The 22,921-nt window shown below is 41.0% G+C and overlaps 1 protein-coding gene and 1 long non-coding RNA gene across 2 annotated transcripts in view; both read right to left on the reverse strand.

Moving 5' to 3' along the window:
• qrfprb (pyroglutamylated RFamide peptide receptor b) overlaps positions 1-17,043 on the reverse strand; it is a 29,766-nt gene extending 12,723 nt beyond the window's left edge. The window contains exons 1-2 of the mRNA XM_033612070.2: positions 16,557-17,043; positions 8,012-8,170 (exon numbers count right to left, since the gene is read on the reverse strand). Coding sequence (XP_033467961.2) covers positions 8,012-8,170; positions 16,557-16,923 — 526 coding nt within the window. The 5' untranslated portion in view covers positions 16,924-17,043. The remainder of the gene's footprint in view (positions 1-8,011; positions 8,171-16,556) is intronic.
• A 2,594-nt stretch (positions 17,044-19,637) lies between these two features.
• LOC144459374 (uncharacterized) overlaps positions 19,638-22,921 on the reverse strand; it is an 88,508-nt gene continuing 85,224 nt past the window's right edge. The window contains exon 3 of the long non-coding RNA XR_013488350.1: positions 19,638-19,936. This is a non-coding gene — a long non-coding RNA (uncharacterized LOC144459374). The remainder of the gene's footprint in view (positions 19,937-22,921) is intronic.

A 22,921-nucleotide genomic window follows, 5' to 3' on the forward strand; every position in this document is an offset into this window, starting at 1 on the left:
ATAGAAAGAAATCATGTGATCTATCAGCTGAATCCATCAGTTGATTGGACTGTTTGAGATCAGCTGATGTAGCTGGGATGCGAGCTGAGCTTGACATCGTGTCCTGCCTGAACTAACGCTATCCTCAATATGTATTTTGGCATTCATCAATATCTTAGCTTCGATCTTTTCGTAGTTACTAAGAATATCTATACCTGCTTCTGACTGCTCGTGGTGCTTCTCGAAATAAGGATTGCACATAAATATTGCTAGTCATATATAACACATTTAGCTAAATAAATTGGCATTAAGAAGGTTTAAACATCAAATTAGGGCTCTTAAAAATGTGAACGGGTTTATTTAAATCATCTTAATACATGTGTTTTCTACATTTCTGACATCCCGATCCCACTTGATTCAATCAGCAGAGAGAAATTCACAAATGTATCTTCTATTTGCGTGGTGAGACTGCGAGACCCACGTTACTGACGAAACACAAAGCTATCAGTGATGGCTGTCAGAATGAATAGCGCTTTAACACTTGACAGCAGCGGGGTGAGTATAGTCTGGCCAACTTCCCTCCCTCGGATGAAACATTTATTCCAAAGTTTCCAGACTTGGTGAAGAAGGCAGTTTTGGCTGGTACAGTGTTACTGATGTGAGTGGTGTATGACATGCTATGACAGTGCTGTAACAAAGGATACAGACAATAAGGACAGAACAGACCAGCCATGTGAAGGGAATTAACTATTCACACAGTAAACTCTGTAATTGAATGAGCATGTGCACAAAGTCTCTGAGGCAGAATAAGAGGCTGTACTGTGACGTCAACCATCTTCCAGCAGGGAACTTTATACAGTGCACATCACCATACCTTCTAAATTTCCTATTGACTGCTCCAGTGGACGCATGTCCCTGTCTACCCTGACAGAGTGGTCTCTCTAATGATGCAAGCAATGTGCTCATCTGCAGCAGAGAGCTGTGACTGGGAAGTTTCACATCAAACCATTTCAATTGGATGGTTCTTACAACAGAGGACACAGAGTTAATGGCACGCCTTACCTCTTTCGGGCCTTTGATTTACCTGTCCCTGTCACACCTCTACTAACAACCTCACTTATCTCAAATTAGCTTCAATCTCAGTGTGGAAAAGTTTTTCTTTCTCTTTCTTTTTTTGCTCCATGCTTGCAGGTCGACAGAATGTACCTATCCATAGTAATTATTTCAGCCATATATGGCACTTTGTTGTTGTTACAAACAAACATATTTTGCTATAAGTTGGTTGTTATCACTCGTGTTATTTTATGTTTTGTTCTTTACTGTATTTTGAAGTTCTTAATAACTTTGTGGCAATTTTATTAGATGGAGGCCTCAAGAAAAGCCCTCTGGGTTTTTGCTTTTCCCTGTGCTGTATTTCGTTATTAATTTTTCTTGCCTTTTTTGTGTTTAAATTGTGCAAAAAAAACCTATAAACTATAATTTAGGATTGATTCATGAGCATACACACGTGCTTACAATCAAATCTGAGTTTCCCAGGGCATTCATAAATCTGGTGTAGGTTTTTAGTACCAAGGTTTATTTTATGTGCAAATCTACTCACAGAATTACTAACATGTTAAATAAACGAGACCCACTGTATATTATTCATGGAGGTTTTGACTCACCATTTCAAATGACTAAGTTAAGAGCTCACACTTGTCATTCTGTTGTGGAGTTCAGTGAGACAATTTGGTTTTGTTCTCACTTCTAATTGAGCCTGAGAAATAACTTATGACTAATACTGATATTTCAGGTTGTATAAAGAAATCTTTGACATAAAGTTTTTTGGGGTTAATGGGACAGCCCATTATTCCGACAACCCATTAGTCCGACATCTCATTTTTCCGACCATATTAAACCCATTGTTCCGAAGTCCCGTTTTTCCGAAATCATCATGGTGCCCCGTGGTTAAGGTCTGGTTAGGTTTAGGCACAAAAAACACTTGGTTAGGGTCAGGAAAAGATCATGGTGTGGGTTAAAATGAAAAAGAAAGTGGCAAACACATAAGCTGTGAGCCTGCTTCGACTCAAGCCTTTCCCAGCTGACCCAGAGCCGGTCGCAGTGCACCATCAAGGTAGAAATACGCCCGCCGGGAGCCATTCAGCACCGCGGAAAGCTCCCCATACAACCCCGACCCCAGAGTTAATATCAGGAGGTTATGGTTTTTCATTCTCTCCTCTCTATGACACTTGTATCTCGACCAGTAGCCTACTCTTGTTCCGTTTGCTGATCCTCTATGGTACACAAATACAGTATAGCCTAGTATAATCACATATCGGAACAACGGGACGTTGGACTAATGGGTTGTCGGACCAATGACATGGACCCACTTTTTTTTGGCGAGAAACACTAAAATTTTGTTATCAAAAATAGACAAGTTTTCTGCTCTAACTCATATGGGACGGATGTTTATATGTTGCTCAAGATTTGTTTATTACATCACTGTGGTATTTCTTAATGAGACTACTTTTTGCAGTATAAGAGGCACCTTGAATTTGCATGTCATTGTGACGTTTTTTTCTCAGCTGTTTCAGTCATGTAATATTCGAGGTGATACTCTAGGCAATAACAGCATTTTAGTAAATGTATTTTTTGTTAATGTATTTTTTTGTAAATGTACTGTATTCCTATGATGTATTTTGTACTGGTTTTACAGTGTGTTGTACTCGGCTTCTGTATCGCTACATGTATTACCACACCATTGGTTGTATATATAGAAGTGTGTCTCCTTATCTTATCTTATCACCTATCAAAACGTCACATGTGGTGATATGATTAAAATTTCCAAAAGGAGCAGTTTCTGGTGTGAGGAATTTGTTTTTGTGTTTAAAAAAAAAAATCTTGACATACACATTTTTGGCAAGAAACCCTAACATTTTGTAATTAAAGCAGAAATAGGCAAGTTTTTTGCTTTAACTTAACTTAAGTAAATGTTGATTGCACAATGTGGTGGCTATAGAATAATCACACCATCAGTGATTAGACTGGTTTCCTATAAGCCCCGCTTTCACTACACTGTCTGCCATTCTGTCTGCCAACAGGTATGATCTGCTAGGAAAATGAAGGCTCCATTTACAGCAAAAAGGAATTACATCAACCCTTGCAAAATAGGTAGCTATCTGTAGCTATTCCTGGTTATCAAAGAGTATGAATATAAGATAGAAAGCCCACAGTGTCATAGGTTTCATTGTCTTTTACATTACAAAATTTGCTTGCTTTGTTCTGAGATAGTAATTTACTTTGTCTCACCTAAGCGACGTCATTGGAGCTGCAGTGTTCAGGCAAGTTGAAGTTTAGTTTCAGCTTCGTTTGTTGTTACTAAGACAGCACTGTTTTTCCTTTCCCATTTTTTTGTTTTTGCCATTCACCTATACTTCCTTTATTTATTGCCATGTGTAAGTGTTTACTTAAATAACCTCTGTCATAATGTACATGATGCATGTGTTCATCTGTATGCTGATGACACAGTTATTTATTGCTCTGTTGCTGCTCAGACTCAGGCCCTCTCCCAGCTTCAACTAGCATTCAGTGCTGTTCAACAGTTCCTGTTCAGTCTTTAGCTCATCTTGAACGCTGACAGAACAACGTGCATGTTATTCACAAAGGCCAAGGTGAAGCTTTCATGTCTCCCAACTACTGTTACACCTCAGCACAAGAGCATAGAGTGCATTTCATCCTATAAATATCTGGGCATTGTGTTGGATGGTTGTCTTTCTTTTAAGCCACACACTGAACTACTCGTAACGAAAGAAAAAAAAAGCTGAACCTGAAACTGGGTTTTTATTTTAGATATAGAAACTGTTTCTCTTTCTTGGCCAAAACTGACTGCACATGGTTATGGGGATGTATTATATATGAATGCATCCACCCAGTGATTGCATGCTGTGGACTCTGTACCATGGTGCATTGACGTTAATTACAAACTGTAAGATGCTTTTTCATGGCATTATCTTGTTTTCAAAGCTACTCTTGGCCGACTTCCAGCATATCTATAAGTGTACGTTAAGCAAATTGAAAATGCTGTGCTCTCCGTTCTCAGAACATGTTTTTACAGTCTATACCGAGGATATGTACAGAGTTTGGCAACCAAGCATTTATGTCTGCAGCTCCTTATATGTGGAAGCCTCTGCAGAAGGACCTAAAGATGCACTCTTTGGTTTCCCTCGGCTGTTTCAAAGCACTGTTGCAGGATTTTTGCACACAATCTTCTATGAATTTTAGTGCATTACTTTTTGTAGGAAAATGTACAAACGGTGCATGAGAACAGCCTGGAATACTATATGACAATAACCCTGAACGTATGTACAGCCATTGCTGACTTGCTTTCTATGAACATGCATGTGACACAAGCAGCACTGTTCACATACTCGCCTGTGTACTTTCTGTGTACCTGCAGTATCAAAAAGTGTAACCTTGAGACAGCAAATCAGGGCCAGATCTACATCTAGATATAAAAAGGAAATATTTTCCTTGAAACCTTCCAATTTCACACAACAAAAAGAAGACTAAATGAGTCAAGACTCTTATGAGACTCTAATGTGGACATTATAGCAAAGAGAGAGTTTTCTGTCATTGTAGTTGTTCTCTGTTTGTTGTTGATAACATCCCAACATCCTGCCCCCAACGTTCAAGACATTAAGACCGGAACATGCTTCTCCTTCTGTATGTGGGCGAATGTGCACAGCAGTTATTCAGGATTTGAATAACTGGTTTCTCTTTCATAGTTCGTCTTACTTTTGGGTATGGAGTGGTGCATGAATGAGTTCACATTTTAGCACCTCTGGTTCCCTCGTCTCAAAGTGAATGGGTATTTTGAATGGGATTTTTATTAGATGTCTGAAATAAGGTCTGTGATTAAAACAAGCTTGTGCGATTTTCATGTTTTGCTCTTCAACATAAAATATGTCAACAAATTTTGAAGCTTCTGTCTTCAAAAAGATGGTTGCTAACAAGTGGCTAAGTGAGACTAGAGAAACATGGCTTTACAGCCTTGATGTAGAAGGGATGTTGAAGTGATGCGACCATGGTGTAGTTCAGTTATAGCCTAACATTAGCTTTTTACTTTACTTTTTTTTAGATTACATGTAGGTTTCAAAAATTACAAAAGAGGTGTTTATTTGTAAGGATTATTCTGCTGAACAAAACCCGAAGAAAAAGCCAATAGAAATATGCCGCTGGCATTTACCTTTGGAACCAAAAGTAATCCTTCAGACATGGTACCTAGACCCTAGCCTTTCCACCACAAACAGTACTCTTAAATGTGGGCAGGGTTGTTGTCACTCACTGCTCCGTCCAGCACTCATTGTATTTCCTCCTTTATCAGTCTGCACCTTGTTTATCGTCCACAGAACGAGGCTGCACACCGACATTTTCAGAACATAATAAAACAGGCTGCAGTGAGAGTCTCTCTCCATGGGATATTTAGAAATAGCGGGTTTGTGCATTTAGTCCTTCTCAGGCAAGCTCAGGGGTTTAGTGAGGCTGTAGCCCACAGGAACATTCCATGATGTTTTTTTTTTTTTCTCTGAGCGAGGATTTGAATATATGCAGGTCACATAATCCGGTCGAAATTAATATATATTTTTAAACGCTTGAAGATTCACTCATTATTAAAAGTCTGTGTCATCCAAGAGAGACAACAGAAACTAAAGTAATGGTCAAAGTTGTCACAGTGAAATTTAAGGTGTGCTGATGGTTTCACATCGTCACCTCACTGTGTAACATTACAAATAAACATTGCACCATAAATCAAATTATTACTATTGATGAATCAACGGACTGCAGTATTTCTAGCTCCACCTTTTTAGGGTCCGAGCAGCTAAGCTGCCAGGACACTATTGTAATCCTAGGTATTCTTCTTCTTCTTCTTCTTCTTCTTCTTCTTCCGAGGAAATCATACTTCCCATGGGTGAAAACTCACCAAACTTTGCACAAAGGTCCAGTCTCATGCCAGATATCCTCAGCTGTAAACTCAAGCCAATAGTCCTGACGGTGGCGCTACAGCAAGCGTCTAAAGTTCAAAAATTGAAAATTCATAACAAATCAACCGTATGTGCTACAACTTCACAACCTTCATCAAACTGTAGCCCCAATACTGAAGAAACTATTGTACATTTAAACCTATTAAAAATTATGAAGTTCATCACTCTGTTTTTTTCAAAAACAGTAAAGACTTCAGACTGTTCTACACAAACTATGTTTCTCAGGTTTTTTGATTTATCAAAAATTGAGCCTACAGTGCATCAAAATGTTTGACTGTAAACGGTACTGTAAACATATACATGCAAATTCTTGCTAAATAAATCTTCAATGTTCATGAAAAAAATGACAAAATTCATGGTAGATGATGTGTGGCAAATTTCAGAATTTTATCTCAAAAACTGAATTTTTGACAGCATTTTGAATTTTGCTCTAATGTGAACAATTGGAGTCATCTCCATGCTGTCTAGATGCAATATGTGTACTTTCAGATTTTTGTCTCAATAACTGAATTTTTTACAGTGGTTTCAAATCTGCCTTTCCATGCACAGATGGCTGCTTTCCTACACAACAGTGAATGCCTCACTCAGTTTGTGAAGCCACTGTTGAGTTGCTACTTGCCAATTAGCTTAAAACGGTAGATGACCGTCTAGGGTTCCAGAGGTTGCGGGTTCGAGCCTCAACTGGTGCAGAATCCACATTGTAATGTAAACATCTTAATCATCTTCCTGTGCTCCAGTTTATTGCTTAGAATTGCCTGAGCCTGACTCATCGATGTTCAGCATCTTCAAGTCTTTTTTCTGCTAGAAAATCTGCCTTCTCATGCTTGAAAATAAACCAAACTTTGCACAAAGATCCAGTGTCAATACTTCAGTGTGAAACCATCTGAGGCTTCTCACTTTGCACATACCTCAACTAGTTAAACATCAGTTTTTCACTTATGAAGCAAATCAATCATTGTTAAAACAAATTACCAACATCTCCATGCTGTCTAGATGCAATATGTGTATTTTCAGATTTTTGTTTCGATAACTGAATTTTTTACAGTGGTTTGAAATCTACTTTTCCATGCATGGACGGCTGCTAAACCTGCACGTCTGGCTTAGTCAATTTGTGAAGCTACACATGAATTGTCAATGACTGATTAGCTCAGTGAGATAGAAATTGATTCTTAGTCGCAGAGGTTGTGAGTTCAAGCCTCAGCTGATGCAAAAGGCAGATTGTGTTGCTAAATTCCTAAATGTCTTCCAATTCTTCTGCTTTTTGCCCATAATTGCCTAAAAATGCCCGGACCCGACCCATCCCTGCGCAGCAGCTATAATTTTTTTATTATTATTTTTTGGGTGTTTTTGCCTGCGTGAGGGAGGGAGAGAGGGGGATTGACATGTAGTAAGGCATGGAATTGAACCTGGGCCACTGCAGCAAGGACAAAGCCTTTGTACATGGGGCGCCTGCTCTATCCACTAAGCCACCTAGCCCCACCTTTTAGTACCAGATTTGGGTGTTAGGTACCCCAACAGAGGGGGGACCAAAAATACGGACAGAAATGAACTGTTCCATTGGCACCATCCACAACTTCTCACATTGGAAATGGAAAAAAGGCATACCGAACTGAACTGAACCGGACTGCTCATTGGAAACGGGGCTTATAGTCTTTTGTCTCTGTCTCAAACCAGCTGATAATAAGTTTGATCAACCAGTCAGCTTTCAGCACACTAGGCTGGAGTACACACTAACCGAATCTCACATGTATAAATCCAGCTTTAATTGGATCTCACAAAAACAAAGTTTTAATTTGGCATAACAAGCAGAGGAAACGCAGGGTACACAAGGTAACCATCGTGCACACTTGTACTTTCTCAAAGCCATACAAAAGAGGCTTAACACAGTGGGTATTTACTTTTGATAAATCCGTGCAGCCTTTATCCTGCTCACAAAACACAGGTTTCCTGAAACACACAAAAACATCCACACCTCTAAAACATAATAAGCCACTCTTGCAAACATGGAATACCTAGCATCTTGTAAGCCCTTTTAGATGAGTAGTGCCTCCTCATCTTCAGTGGGAACACAATGCCCTGGTATCTCTCAATGGCAATGCAGGTCATTGTGAGGATGCCTGTCACAATGGCTGTAGTCTGCACAAAGGGAACTGTCTTGCAAACCAGAACCCCTGCATGAAAAACAGAAGAAACAAAGAGGTTCTGAGAAACAGAAGAAGACATTTCTATTAAATATCACACCATTCTTACTGTTTGATGAGAGACTGGAGACGAGCTCTACCTTGTCCTTTTTCATCTGCCTGCGCGGTTTCATTAAAATAGCAAAACGATCATCTCTGATTACTCTTGAACACAAATTTCACAGCTAATGAAGCAGAGCGCTGAAACCCAGGAGGAAATGCGCACTGTCTGTAAGACCCACATCACCCTGAACTAATTGTGACCAAGTCTAATAGGAGCACATGCTTTGAGCTGGCCCTCTATTGCCATGATACACTGAATGTCAGCTGTTAGCTACATCTCTATAAAGTTTCCCTGTTGTATACTGAGGCATGGTGATAATGTTGTGAACTGTGAAATACAATGAAATCCACCCTGATGGCCATGTGATAATATTCTATCTGCAAAGTTTCTGTTGACCCTGAGGCAAAGATGTTTTGACTCAGCTCTTTGTAGAGGCTGTAGAAGAGTGGCTGTGTAATGTCAGGAGTCCACCTGGTGGACACAGTGACAAAAAGGCATCTGAATGTAATGTAATGCAGTCATTTACAACCATTTACACAATCTACTATACTGTAATATGACAACAACTAAATTATATATAATTCCCAATTTACACAACTCAAATTCACCTAGGAGGAAAAACAAAACATAACAAGAATAAGTCATTACTTTTGAAGCAGTGACAAACCATAGCAAGTTTCGTTGACTGAAACAGTGTAGTCTGAAGGTTTAGTTTGCATGCTCTTCCCATGTCAGTGTGGATTTTCGTTGGGTTCTCCGGCTTCCTCCAAAAACATGCAGGTTAATTGGTGACTCTAAATTGTCCATAGGTTTGAATGTGAGTGTGAATGGTTGTCTGTCTCTATGTGTCAGCCCTGCAATAGTCTGGCGATCTGTCCAGGGTGTACCCTGCCTCTCGCCCAATGTCACCTGGGATAGGCTTTATTAATTACCTTCATTTTGGATATATTTTAAATTAATTAAGTGTATACCACAATTCCTTTTTAAACCTATTCCACAAATTCTATTCATTTTGTCGGTCTAAACAACACATTCTCACTCTGACCTTTTCACATATTGACATTTGGTCATGGACTTTCCACGTCCAGACACGATGTGAAAGGTCCCCTGGGTGCGTTGGTCATTCTGGGATGCCAGGTCAAGTTCTGCCCGTTTCGTGCATTGCCTCCTTTCAAATTACCGTTCCATTTTCACAGGAAATTTAATGTTTACATACAGTCTGCAAATGCACTACATCAGTGCGTCGGAACTGACATTTTTTTCCTACGACAACTAACGAACGTGGTTGGGTTTAAGAAGAATTAATAGGGTTTGGCTTTATAATCTTAAGGGACGCGAACACTGGCCTCCCAGGTGAAGGTCAGCGATTATTACACTGACTTTCGACGCCTTAACTTTCGTTCCTGTTTCGCCAAGTGTCCCCCTGATGCCAACAAGCACCATTAAACTATAATGCCGACCAGCCGCGTATCATAACGACATTAAAGGACGGCTTTTTTCGTTGGTGTCTGACACTGCAAGTCACTGCCCAAGCGCCGGATTTTGACAACTTCGGAGTGAGACCCGGTTGGTCTAAGATATACACCGATCAGCCAAAACATTTAAAACCACTGACAGATGAAGTGAATAACATAGATTATTTGTTACAATATAATGTTCTGCAGGGAAACCTTTGGCCCTGGCATTCATGTGGCCTCATGCCACACCCCAAAAACTGTTCAGGACTGACCCAAGGAACGTGACAAAGACCTCAAGGTGTTGACCTGGCCTCCAAATTCCCCAAATCCCAACCCGATTGAGCATCTGTGGAATGTCCTGGTACCCCACCTCGTAACCCACAGGACTCAAAGGATCTTCTGCCAATGCCCTGGTGCCAGACACCACAGGACACTCCCAGAGGTCCTGTGTCCATGTCTCGACAAGTCAGAACCAAGGAGGCCCCACCATGGTTCGCGGGTGTCTCTGCTGTACCAGCATGTACCACAAATACTCAAGCAAGATGGTATCCGGGGAATTTGGAGGCCAGCTTGATGTCTTGAGCTCTTTGTCACATTCCCCAGGCCATTCCTGAGCAGCTTTTGCGGTGTGGCATGGTGCATTGTCCTGCTGTGGAGGGGGCCACTACCATTGTAGGGTGCCATTGCTTGGGGGTGTCCTTGGTCTGCAACGGTGTTTGTTTGGGTGGAACGTGTCAGGTGGTATCCACATGAATGCCAGGACCAAAGGTTTCTCAGCAAAACACTGCATTGTAACAAAATGCTCACCTGTCAGTGATTTTAATGTTTTGGCTGATCAGTGTATCTATGCTGTTGAGATGCTTAAAATTCAGATTATATTCATTTTAAATGGAGCAACAGTGCCACCTGCTGTCAAAACTCAGTATCTAAGTCAAGTAGTAAATAGCTGAGGATTATGGGTAATTTTCAGAGCTACAGAGGATTTTCCGTGAGATAAAGCATGAGCGGGTTTTCCACACTAGGTGCCTTATCACTGTTGTTGTTTGCTATTTATCCCAGAGTTATGAGGAGTAGGGTTTTCCACGAGGCGAATAAACCTGGCTGTTACCACCATCCACCAGCTCTGAATGGTTCATTAGAGCAGAGGACTTCACACAAGGGAATCAGTTGAAGGATCAGAGAAGAGAGAGGGGAGGGGTTAGAGGGGATAGTTTGGCTTATGTTTGGTATTTCTTCAGTTTATCTGTATTAGTGCTTAAGTCATTTGCATTGTGTATATTAAGTGTAAGTCATGTTAAATTGCAGATACAGTATATGTTTTAAAGTTAGTGTGGGAGTGTCATAATGATTTCACTGGGGTGGGAGAAAAGCCAGGTGAGAGATCAGTGTAGAGTGTGAGAAGGAGGGGGACAAGTTGAGTGTCTCCTCTTTTCTGCTGCTGCAGTCACTGGAATCTGCTGCACCTGTGCAACTCCTTTGTTACCCAGCAGTCTGCTGCACGTTTGGCGAGGGATATGGGACTTTTTGTGCTCTGTGCAATGGCGGATTGGCCATCAGGACGTTTGGGCCGAATCCCAATGGGCCAGTCACCAAAAAAAAGACTAGCGAATGTCAAGCTAGTTGCTAGCAGTCAGTGCTGCAATGTGCATCCCTCCCGTGTTGTTTGTTTGCTGGGAGATGTTCAGAGGGAACGTAGGTGTCAATCTTATGTTTTGATGCATGAAGGAGGAGATAAAAGCGGCCTCTTCCAATACGAAAGAGGCTCTCGTTTTTCTTGAAATCTGATTGGCTCAGCCGCGGTTATCTGTCATTACTCATGGCAGACCAGGCTAGTTTGACCGTTAGTGCTGAAAACATGGATAAAGCCGACAAAAAAAGAAAGGGTGGCGTGGAAAAAACTTGAATTAAAAAACCTAAATCTTTACAAGAAGAGGCAGCAAAGTGCTCCAAAATAACCGACCTGTTGGGTCGCGGTGTTGGTCGACGGGCTGAGGCTGCTGGTGTTGCTAACGACGAAGATGGAGGCAGAACTGGAAGTCCCATAGCAGAAGCATTAATGTTAGCTAACGTTCGTGAGTGTGTAATGTGCAAGGTTGGCTTTGGCAAATTGCGGATTTCTTCTAGATGTCCGGTTCAAGAGGCCAACTAGCCTATTAGGTATGCATTAAGTCATTATAATTTAAACCTGTGCTAAAAGAAAATATGTGCTTGCCTTGCGTGAATGATTAAGATGAGAAGCCGCCCATGTTTCACTTCCTCACATTGCCCAAGCCATGAGTTGCACATGTGCGTGTGTGCGCTGCTGCTGCGGCGTGGAGGAAATCTGACCGGTGTTTTAAGTCAGCATATTTTAGACTGACTGGCCGGTCACAGGTAATGGTCGATCATGTGATAACCGGCCCGATTCAGAGCACTGCCGATAAATCGGTGCAAGTCTAATCCAAACCCTACAGCCATGTTCATTACTTTGTGCGCACAGGATGTTTATGTTAATTATCAGGTCCTGATGCTCTTTTCAACATGTAATTATCATCACTTGAGTTTTCTGGTTTGTGTTTGTACCACACTGAAGGTCTTCTGTGATGGTGGAAGTATCTGATTTCTCCAAAATGCAGTTCATTATCATCAGTAAACATTTTTACCTGGGTCCAGACCGCCCACTCCACCAAGCTGACTGACTGATTCCTCATGACATGAAACAGTGGTCTCTCAGACTGCTGATTGTCAACCAGCTCTGTGTCATCACAGCGTGGGAAAAGTGTGCACTGTCTGCAAATGAACAGCATTTGGCTCTCTTTTGTGAAGCGGGCACCAAGACCTCCCTGCTCATTTGCTGGCAGACTTCGATGACGCAGTTTGTGTCACCAAGCAGACTTCTTCCGGCAGATGAACGGGGCTCTGGGAGCTTGCGGCAAGGGAGGAAGCACATCTGCACACATTGTCCATACTGCCATGACACAGAGCTGGATAAAAATTGGCAAAGTTTCCCCTTTAACAAACCATTAATAACACAATTCTGTTATTTCAGGACCTTAAAAGGCAGTCCTTATGTGGCTTCCTTTTTATCTATGAAACTTTATCCATCTGAAAAATACAGGAAGCTACCTTCTACACTCTGGGACATATTCACAAGACCTACAGTACTCTTTCTATCTGTTCCCAAAGTGTGTCTTGAAATGGTTAAAAAGGGGCTTAAAATTTTTAAATAAAAAACTAACATTTATTGTTGACAGCTTTTTATTTTCAGCACTTGAAAAGTGTAACCAATTGCTGCTTGATTTAGATTTAGCAAACAGATGCAGTTATGGAAGAATTTCTAAAATACATCAGCCTCAGAAGTGTGGGCTGCTATGAGGCAAAAATGCAATAATGAGCAGAAAAATATGGAAGTTTGACTTGCTTGATATGTTGCCAGCGTATATCGCCCCACCCGAGTTTTGATATCTGCATTTTCTAATACTTTTAATTATGTTTTATGTCATTACTACTGGTATTATTTTTTCATAATATGCAGTTCTGATCATTTAAGTCAAACATACAGTACAGGCCAAAAGTTTGGACACACCTTCTCATTCAATGCGTTTTCTTTATTTTCATGACTATTTACATTGTAAATTCTCACTGAAGGCATCAAAACTATGAATGAACACATGTGGAGTTATGTACTTAACAAAAAAAGGTGAAATAACTGAAAACATGTTTTATATTCTAGTTTCTTCAAAATAGCCACCCTTTGCTCTGATTACTGCTTTGCACACTCTTGGCATTCTCTCCATGAGCTTCAAGAGGTAGTCACCTGAAATGGTTTCCACTTCACAGGTGTGCCTTATCAGGGTTAATTAGTGGAATTTCTTGCTTTATCAATGGGGTTGGGACCATCAGTTGTGTTGTGCAGAAGTCAGGTTAATACACAGCCGACAGCCCTATTGGACAACTGTTAAAATTCATATTATGGCAAGAACCAATCAGCTAACTAAAGAAAAACCAGTGGCCATCATTACTTTAAGAAATGAAGGTCAGTCAGTCCGGAAAATTGCAAAAACTTTAAATGTGTCCCCAAGTGGAGTCGCAAAAACCATCAAGCGCTACAACGAAACTGGCACACATGAGGACCGACCCAGGAAAGGAAGACCAAAAGTCACCTCTGCTTCTGAGGATAAGTTCATCCGAGTCACCAGCCTCAGAAATCGCAAGTTAACAGCAGCTCAGATCAGAGACCAGATGAATGCCACACAGAGTTCTAGCAGCAGACCCATCTCTAGAACAACTGTTAAGAGGAGACTGCGCGAATCAGGCCTTCATGGTCAAATAGCTGCTAGGAAACCACTGCTAAGGAGCGGCAATAAGCAGAAGAGATTTGTTTGGGCCAAGAAACACAAGGAATGGACATTAGACCAGTGGAAATCTGTGCTTTGGTCTGATGAGTCCAAATTTGAGATCTTTGGTTCCAACCGCCGTGTCTTTGTGAGACGCAGAAAAGGTGAACGGATGGATTCCACATGCCTGGTTCCCACTGTGAAGCATGGAGGAGGAGGTGTGATGGTGTGGGGGTGTTTTGCTGGTGACACTGTTGGGGAGTGATGGAGTGCTGCGGCAGATGACCTGGCCTCCACAGTCACTGGACCTGAACCCAATCGAGATGGTTTGGGGTGAGCTGGACCGCAGAGTGAAGGCAAAGGGGCCAACAAGTGCTAAACACCTCTGGGAACTCCTTCAAGACTGTTGGAAAACCATTTCAGGTGACTACCTCTTGAAGCTCATGGAGAGAATGCCAAGAGTGTGCAAAGCAGTAATCAGAGCAAAGGGTGGCTATTTTGAAGAAACTAGAGTATAAAACATGTTTTCAGTTATTTCACCTTTTTTTGTTAAGTACATAACTCCACATGTGTTCATTCATAGTTTTGATGCCTTCAGTGAGAATCTACAATGTAAATAGTCATGAAAATAAAGAAAACGCATTGAATGAGAAGGTGTGTCCAAACTTTTGGCCTGTACTGTATTCTTCCTACTATGTCAGATCATACCTCACAAAATCATTCTTTTATGAGTAAGGCAACATCAGGCTTGACTTAAACATTGCCTCCCTAACTTTGTAAAACAAAATGTGACAAATACTTAAATGTAAATGTAATGAATTATTTATTATTAGAATATTTTTTGCCCCAGCAACTTTGTAAACATTTCAAAATTAACAATTACTATTGAAGTGTAACACTTTAAATGCAGCAAAAAAAATGGTCAAGACCTAAAAAGGCATTAAAATCCCTGTATAAAACAATACATGAGCTTATGCATGTGCAATCAGGCATAAACATAAAATTAGGTTGAATAAATCCGCCCCATTGTCACCAGTACCCAATTAAGCTATTTGCAGGGGTTTGCACACATTCATTTATTCGTGGTGGGCTGCCACATTTACATTGTCTATTGCTGGAGTGTTAATAAAGGTGTGCTCCTGGAATATATTTACTCTTTGCTTTTCAATTGCTCCACAGATGGAGAGTCAGATAGCCACATGCTGTCAAAGTGAAACTAGTTAATAACTAGAAATTAGTTATAGACGCTTATCTGCATTTGAGAAATATAGGCATAGTTTGCTTTTCAAGATAGCTGGCTCGTGCCTTGATCACTGCAGTCAGGGGTGCAGCACCAAATTCTGAGCCCCCAGCTCTTCCTCTCTTGATCCATGTTTCTGTCACGCACCTTTAGATTTTTTTTCCTTTCGATTATTTCTTTTAATTTTTGGAATTTTTAGGAAATAACATGACAGTGTATACTGATGCTCCAGCAGCATGGGCAGCCACTCACTCAGCTGTAACTGCGTTTAGAGACGAATCCCAGTGCAGTGGCAGACTAAACCATTTTGTGCCTTTAAAGGGTGAGAGGAGCCTCAGAGAGCTTCCACTATATTACTACACAAAGTTCAGTCGCTAAACTAATTATTCAGCCACTTGTAATTTAGTTAGAAATAATAAATGCAAATGCAGTGTGTTGGAAAATACAGCTGTGACCATGTGGGCAGGTTCCTTGCATCTGGGGCTTTATTTTGCATGCCAGTTAATTTGCATTTTAGATGTAGTCTTTTCATGTGGATTTATGCTCTTGCACTTTTGGGTGATGCTGGCAAGATTTGGCTTTGTTTCCAGAGCAGTGGCAGCAGTAGAAGTGGGTGAACAGGTGTCATTTTTAATAAGCATAACAGCACATAAATCTCTAAAATAAATATACTGTGTTAACCCTGACATAAAGTAGGAGATTACTGAGCTAGAAAAACGCATAGTGAAGTTTTTAAGTAATTATGTCAAATTGCCCCCCAAAAAATTAAAAAATAAATGTCATTAAAATTAAAAATGTATATATTTATATTAAAAAAAAAAAAATCATTATTTCAATCTTTTTTTTTCCTGCGGAGGGACCCCGACCCCCCATCTAATTGTGTCCCAAGAATTTTGGCTTGCATGACGCCCCTGACAGCATGTATGAAAACACACAAGCAGTTGTATTTATTCAAGTTTGCTTAAAATAGTAATCAAGTACACTCAACACGACTTTAATATATATAAATCCATTTTAATACTCTGTGTAGCCTGTGTGATGTAACATTTACTTTTAACGCGGGGGTTTTCTCTGATTTTATGGCGTTTATTCTTATTAAGCTTGAAAATCCTGATGCATTTAGCAATTCATGCATTTAAAAGACAATATTTCATATAGTTTTCTTATTTCCCCACTTTAGTCAGATTATCAAGAGCCAACAAGCGGATAAATTGACTTTCTTTTAATGTCCAAATCATAGTCTAATTCCTATGCGTCTCAAAAAAGTATGAAAAGTAAGTTTTGCGCTTTCCAAACTCACCTCCGAACCACTCAGACAGGATGTTCTGCAGCAGGGTGAAAGGCATGCAGAACACAGTGATGAGCAGGTCGCTGACCGCCAGAGAGCAAATAAAAATATCTGTCGCCGTCTGAATCGCTCGTTTCTTCACAACAATGTAGATCACCAAACTATTTCCAGTCAGCGCCAGGATGAAAATGACCATGTACATGATCACGAAGGTGGTCTTGGCGCTGTACGGTAACTCGGGGATGTAGACGAGCGGCTGGATGTTGTAAGTGCTGATAAACTCCTGGCGGCTCAGGTTGTAGTTCTGCAGCATCTCCTGGAGCATCTCAGGAGTTATCTTGGTGGACCCGTGTCCTGAGTCTGTCGAGGCTGTCGCCATCCCGACCCGCGTCTTCAGCCCCTGAGACCAATTTGCTTTCAAGCAGGGAAAAAAAAATCGGTGTCGGTTCAGAGATGACAGCTCCTCCTCTGTGACCTGCAAGTGCGTCCGGATGTTGTGCCTTCTCCTTCATCCATCATCTGAACGTGCTGCTGCTACTCCTGCTTCAGCTGTTGCTCCGTGTGTGTGTGTGTGTGTGTATACTCAGCTGACTCCAGGTGAAAGACCAATGACCGCTTTGCTGACGTTGTATATACATCAATGTGATTTATGTATATTTTATCCTCTGTGGTCAGACATGATGTGATTACATTTAGCTCTGAATCTATTTATAGTGCACACAAATCATTATAATCACATTTCACTATTTAATACCTCTTACTGACACCCTTTACTGCAGAGGAAATGAAACTGACAGAGCATGATCTATACCTTCTTTAGCAATCGAAAACCCAATCACCAGAAAAAATCTTGGCTTTGTAGTTTCTGCAAACCAGAGATACATTATGCTTGCACATCATCATTATGTAGGAGATATATTTGATTTGATTTGATTTCTTTATTTAAGTGTCATGCTTGAAAGAAGCCCAGCCCTTATGGGCTTATAAAACACTTTATCTCAAAAACAGAAACAATGATCAAACATACAATTAGGAAACAACCAAGATACAAAACAGATGTACAATAGTACAACGTAAACACAACAGTCCTCATGATTAGGACAGTGAACCCTAATGTAATCCATTGATATATCTCACTTAAAGAGCAAGGATTGGCTTCTATTCCAGGCTTTGAAAATGAAATGAGCAGTTTTAAAAACCTCAGTCTTAAATAACCACTCCAACTTCTGACCATCATCCGCCCAAAATAAATCAGCTTTTTGTTTTTGCATTTCATCAAACAAGGGAACCCTTAAGCCCTTATACTGTGAACAATAAAACATAAAGTGACATTCATTTTCAACCTCTTTTAGATCACAGACATTACATATCCTATTGTCTTCAGGTACAGCAGTGAACTGCCACACTTCAATAGCGAGGGCTAGGATACCAGCTCTCAGCTGAGCACACAGTGACCTCTGGCTTCTGGTTAGAAAGGAAGTAACGTAGGGTTCAGGGCCAAAACTCTTCAAGCTTCATTTGAACATATGATCTAAGCTTGGGCTTGAGCCATATGTGATTTGACCATTTCAACATATTGACGTTACAACAAAGCATGTTATGAAAAATGTACGCAAGGTCAGCCTCCCTAAAAATACGAAGAATTTCCTTTGTCCAGCGGTGACTGTGAGCCTTATCCCAGTTGAAAACCCTTTCTGTTAGTCTACTCTCTGGCATATTAATAACGTGATTCCACAGCCGTATCATTTCTCCCTTTTGTTTAATTTCCATAGGCTCCCATCCCATATCTCCCTGTATTGCAAGACTGGGGGCAAATATGTACCCCGAGGAAACATCTTATGGCCCTGTTCTGATTAGAATTTACTTTTTTAGCATCCTTGTTACCCCATACTCCAGCTGCATAAATGAGAACTGGACATACACAAGCTTCATAAAGCTGCGAGAACGTGGAGTAACCAGTATCTTTACAAAATATCTTTTTACTAATTATTGACCTTACAGCTCTTCCCCCAGAGTCTGCAAGTATTCCAATCCCCACATCATAAGACATGAATTCATCCAAAGTAAAGCCCAGGTATCTATAAGAATCGGTAAATTCCAAAGGTATAACACCCAGTAGAAAGTTCTGTGAGGATCTTGCAGTACCCTTTTTTCTGAAGTGCATAATCTGGGTTTTAGTCTGGTTGAACACAAGCCTCCATTTAGAGCACCAGAGAACAACATTCAACATCTTCTGTAAGGTGTCGCCTGACACTGCCAGAAGAATTAAATCATCCGCATAAAGTAAGCAACCCAAAACAACATCGTCCAGAGTTACACCTAGTCCAGAGTTTTTAATCCAACCTGTAGTCGAGTCATTCACTTGGACACACGCTATAGGAGCCTGATATAATGACTTTATGGCTTTATAAAATTTTCCATCAACACCATACTGGGTTAGTTTAAAGAAAAGCAAATCTCTATTAACCCAATCGAAAGCCTTTTGGAAGTCTATAAAGCATGCATAAGTTGGTTTCTTCTCTTGAATTCTTGCTCTAACTGTGGTCACTGTATAGATATGGTCAATACAGGACCTGTGCTTATTGAATTATTGCTTAAATTGAAATTTAACCGCTGTGGCTGTGTGGTTTGGTTTAGGTACAAAAAACAATTTCTCTATTTCTTTCTTTCTCTCTAAGGTGGCTGAAAAGCAACTTGAAACACAACAGTGACTCATTAAATAACAACTACAGAACTTGTGTTATTTGTCTCAGAAGGAGGTCTGCAGCTTGGCAGGAATTTTGTCAAGGTGACATGACCCCGCTCCCCTCCACCTCTCAATGACAAAGTGAGCTCACATCACTTTACAAACCCTGATTATAATTCATTTGAAACATGCAAATGTAATGCACTTGTGGTTTGTAGAAACATACAATGCCTATATTTTCTTCTGGCAACTGGGCTTCAGTGTGACCAATTAAAGCCAGACTATGTAACCTTTGAAACTGAAGAAAACACATCACTACTCTTACAAATGGAAAGTTGAATTCACAGGGATAAAATGCACCCTTGCTCGATTTCTTACACTTAAGAGTTTTACACTGACAGCTTTATTTCAATCAGGAGAGACAGAAGAATGAACTTATGGAATGGACTTAAAATGTAGAGATTAACAGATGATTTGTGCTGATTAAGATTAAACACAAGTCTTTGGTGCTTCAACACCAGAGGGAGATATTTAGTGATCGAGGGACATCTGAGCAGCAGCAGGATAAATCCCCCCATGGAGTCCAGACACTGGTGGTGCTGGTGGCTGATGACTCTGAGGCTGCTGACTGATGAGGCTGATGAATCCGTAAAGACTACATGGTGATGGGGAGGCGGAGGGCACGCAGGGCGGCAGCAAGAAAGAACTACGGCAGAGAAGGAATCATATTTAAAATGTGGAGCAGTAGGATGATAGTTGTTGGACCCATCCCCCACCCTTCCCACCCGCCTTACTTGGACTTTCACTGATGCCAAACAATAACAGTGACCAGCTGTGTATCATGCTGACGTGACAGGACGGCTTTTTGTGTTGGTGTCTGACGCCAGAAGCGCTAGTTTTCAACATCTTTGGAGTGTGATCAGGTTGTCAAAACAGGAGTCTACAAACCAGTGGTTGACATCACTCTGCCTGCGTCCAATATTTTTCACAGTCTACAATAGAATTAAAAAAAAAAAAAAAATCCATAATTGGTTTAAAATTATGGCTTGAAACATGGCGATTGTGGTTTGACCTACAAGTTGGCGGGATTTACTGCAGCTAGCATAGCCTCAGTAACGGCACACGACTCTCTGGGGGAAGAGACCTTAAAAACTTATCCAACTCCAAATCAGGTGAACCCTGACTGCACGCTAGTGAACCCCTGGATATATGCATTAATCAGTGACGCGAACCCGAACCACAAACCTGCAAACCAGAGCTGAAATTTTCTGCTGATGACCTCCTTTCTGCTGGCTAGGTTTTGTGTCATTTCTAGTAAATACCACAATACAAAATGTGTGTTTTGTCTTTTAAAAAGTACCAACTACAGAAAGACAGTAAAAGTACCCATCTTTTAAGTGGTTAGTACAATCTTGAGCTCACAGCTGATGGTTTGTTTACATGAGGTTACAGAGGTGCATATTTAACAGATTCAGTGAGGACAGAGAGGCACTAGCTTGCCGTTAGAACACTGAGTCAGATCTACATATTTGCAGAGGGAAACATTTTACTGGACACGACTGAAGAGATTTACATATCTGACTTTCCTGGTCAAAAGCTGAATAACGGACAGCTTAAGCGCAGCAATGCTGATGCTGCTTACTGTGTGACAGAGATAGAGTGAGGATTATCGCACCAATCTGTAAAAATGGAAATTAATTTAACCCAAACAATTACCGAGGCATGTGTCAGCAGCAACGTGGGGAAGTTATTCTGCAGCATCCTCAACAGCTGCAAGAATTCCTCAGTGAACACAATGTCCTGAGCAAGAGTCATAGATTTACACCATTGAACTACAGACCATATCTATACTCTCCACACCCTCATTACTAAACATGTCCACCAAAACAAGAACATAATCTTCTCTTGTTTTGTGGATTTCAAAAAAGCATGTGATTCAATTAGGCATAAAGAACTGCTCCTTAAATTAATTAAAAAAGATGTAGTAGGGAAAACCTATGATGTATTACAACCATGGATATAAATTGCAGCCTCAGCCCCACCATGTTTAACATTTATATTCATGAACTAGCAAAATTACTAGAACAGTCAGATATCCCCGGTCTCAGCCTTTCTGACACAGAAATTAATGCCTGCCTTTTGCAGATGATGATGATGAATATTCTCAGCTCCATCTAAGGAAGCATTACAATAGCAACTGGATCATGCGCAATACTTCTGTCAGACCTGGACCCTGATGGTTAGGGCCTTTGTTATCACTGGAGTTACCTTTCTGGCTGTCATCACAGCTGCATGAAGGGGCAAAACTGTGCTTCCTCTCTGCCTCCACATTCTGTACGCAGTCCACATCCTCCTCCTCTTCATCATCATCCACCTGAATATTACTATCTGACCTGTTGAACATGAGCTATGTGAGTTATGAAATGATTCTGCGCGCCCCTTCCTCTGTCTTGTCGCAGCTGTGGCCCACCACCACATCTTCTTCATCGATTCTTGGTCAGACTGACGGATTTGACGGATGCAAAAAACGCAGAAAATCAAAATTTTTAGATGTGCAACAATTTCGGACGAAAAAAATGGACTCAGTGTACAAAGCAACCTGGTCTCACCCCGAAATCATCGAAATCCGGCGCTTCGGGCAGTGACTTGCGGCGTCTGACACTGACAAAAAAAGCCATCCCTTCAAATCTGGTCACCGTTATACTTAAACAGTGCTCGGCAGCGGTAGGGGAAACGCAGCAGGACAAGAACTAAAGTTAAAGTGGTGAGAGTCCGAGTAGGGGCTCCATTGACACAGTACACACACACAGCCACACATACTGGGACTAAAAATAACAGCAAATTTCAATCCGGCCATTTATGATCTCAGAGACAGGGGTAGGAGAGCTGTCTGTTATAAAAAGGTCTTCAAACAGATATACCTGTTTGAATCTGGCTCAAAATAGTGCAATCTATAATCAAACCTACATTAATGTATGGTAATAAAGTGTGGGGTACTATTGTAAAGCAAGACTTTGACAGATGGGACAAACACCCAATTAAAGGCCACAGGAACACCCCTAACAAATGATGCCAAGCTGAACTTGGCCAATTCCCCCTTTTTTTTTTTTTTTAAGATTTTTTTTAGGGCATTTTTTAGCCTTTAATGGATAGGAAAGTGTGAAGGGGGAGAGAGAGAGAGAGAGGAAGTGACATGCAGCAAAGGGCCACAGGCTGGAGTCGAACCCGGGCCGCTGCGGCAACAGCCTTGTACATGGGGCGCTTGCTCCACCACCAAGCCACCGACACCCCAATTCCCCCTTTTAATTATGATTCAAAAAAGCACAATTAAATTCTACAAACACCTAAAAACAAGTCCAACTCCTATCATGACAAGGCTCTCCAAAACAACCTTCAATGCTAATTGGCCCTAAACATGATGGCAAACTATGTGACCGCTGTGACGAATCAGAAACTGAAAAAGATAAGACTCACATGAAGACTCAGTGATCACAGCCTGGCCACAGAGACGGGCATACACAGACAGGCTGTGTCAGCTCTGTCCTCGGAGACGGAGCAACATTTCCTGCTACAGCGCAGCACATAATAAAGATATCACAACAGAGTTCTTTACAAAAATTAAATGTAAACTCCAAGGTTTTTAATTCACTCTCTGAGCAGACTGAAATGCGCCATCTGCATGGAGACAGTG

This window comes from Epinephelus lanceolatus, chromosome 21 (genome assembly GCF_041903045.1).
Source record: "Epinephelus lanceolatus isolate andai-2023 chromosome 21, ASM4190304v1, whole genome shotgun sequence".
In the NCBI taxonomy this organism is placed as follows: Eukaryota; Metazoa; Chordata; class Actinopteri; order Perciformes; family Serranidae; genus Epinephelus; species Epinephelus lanceolatus.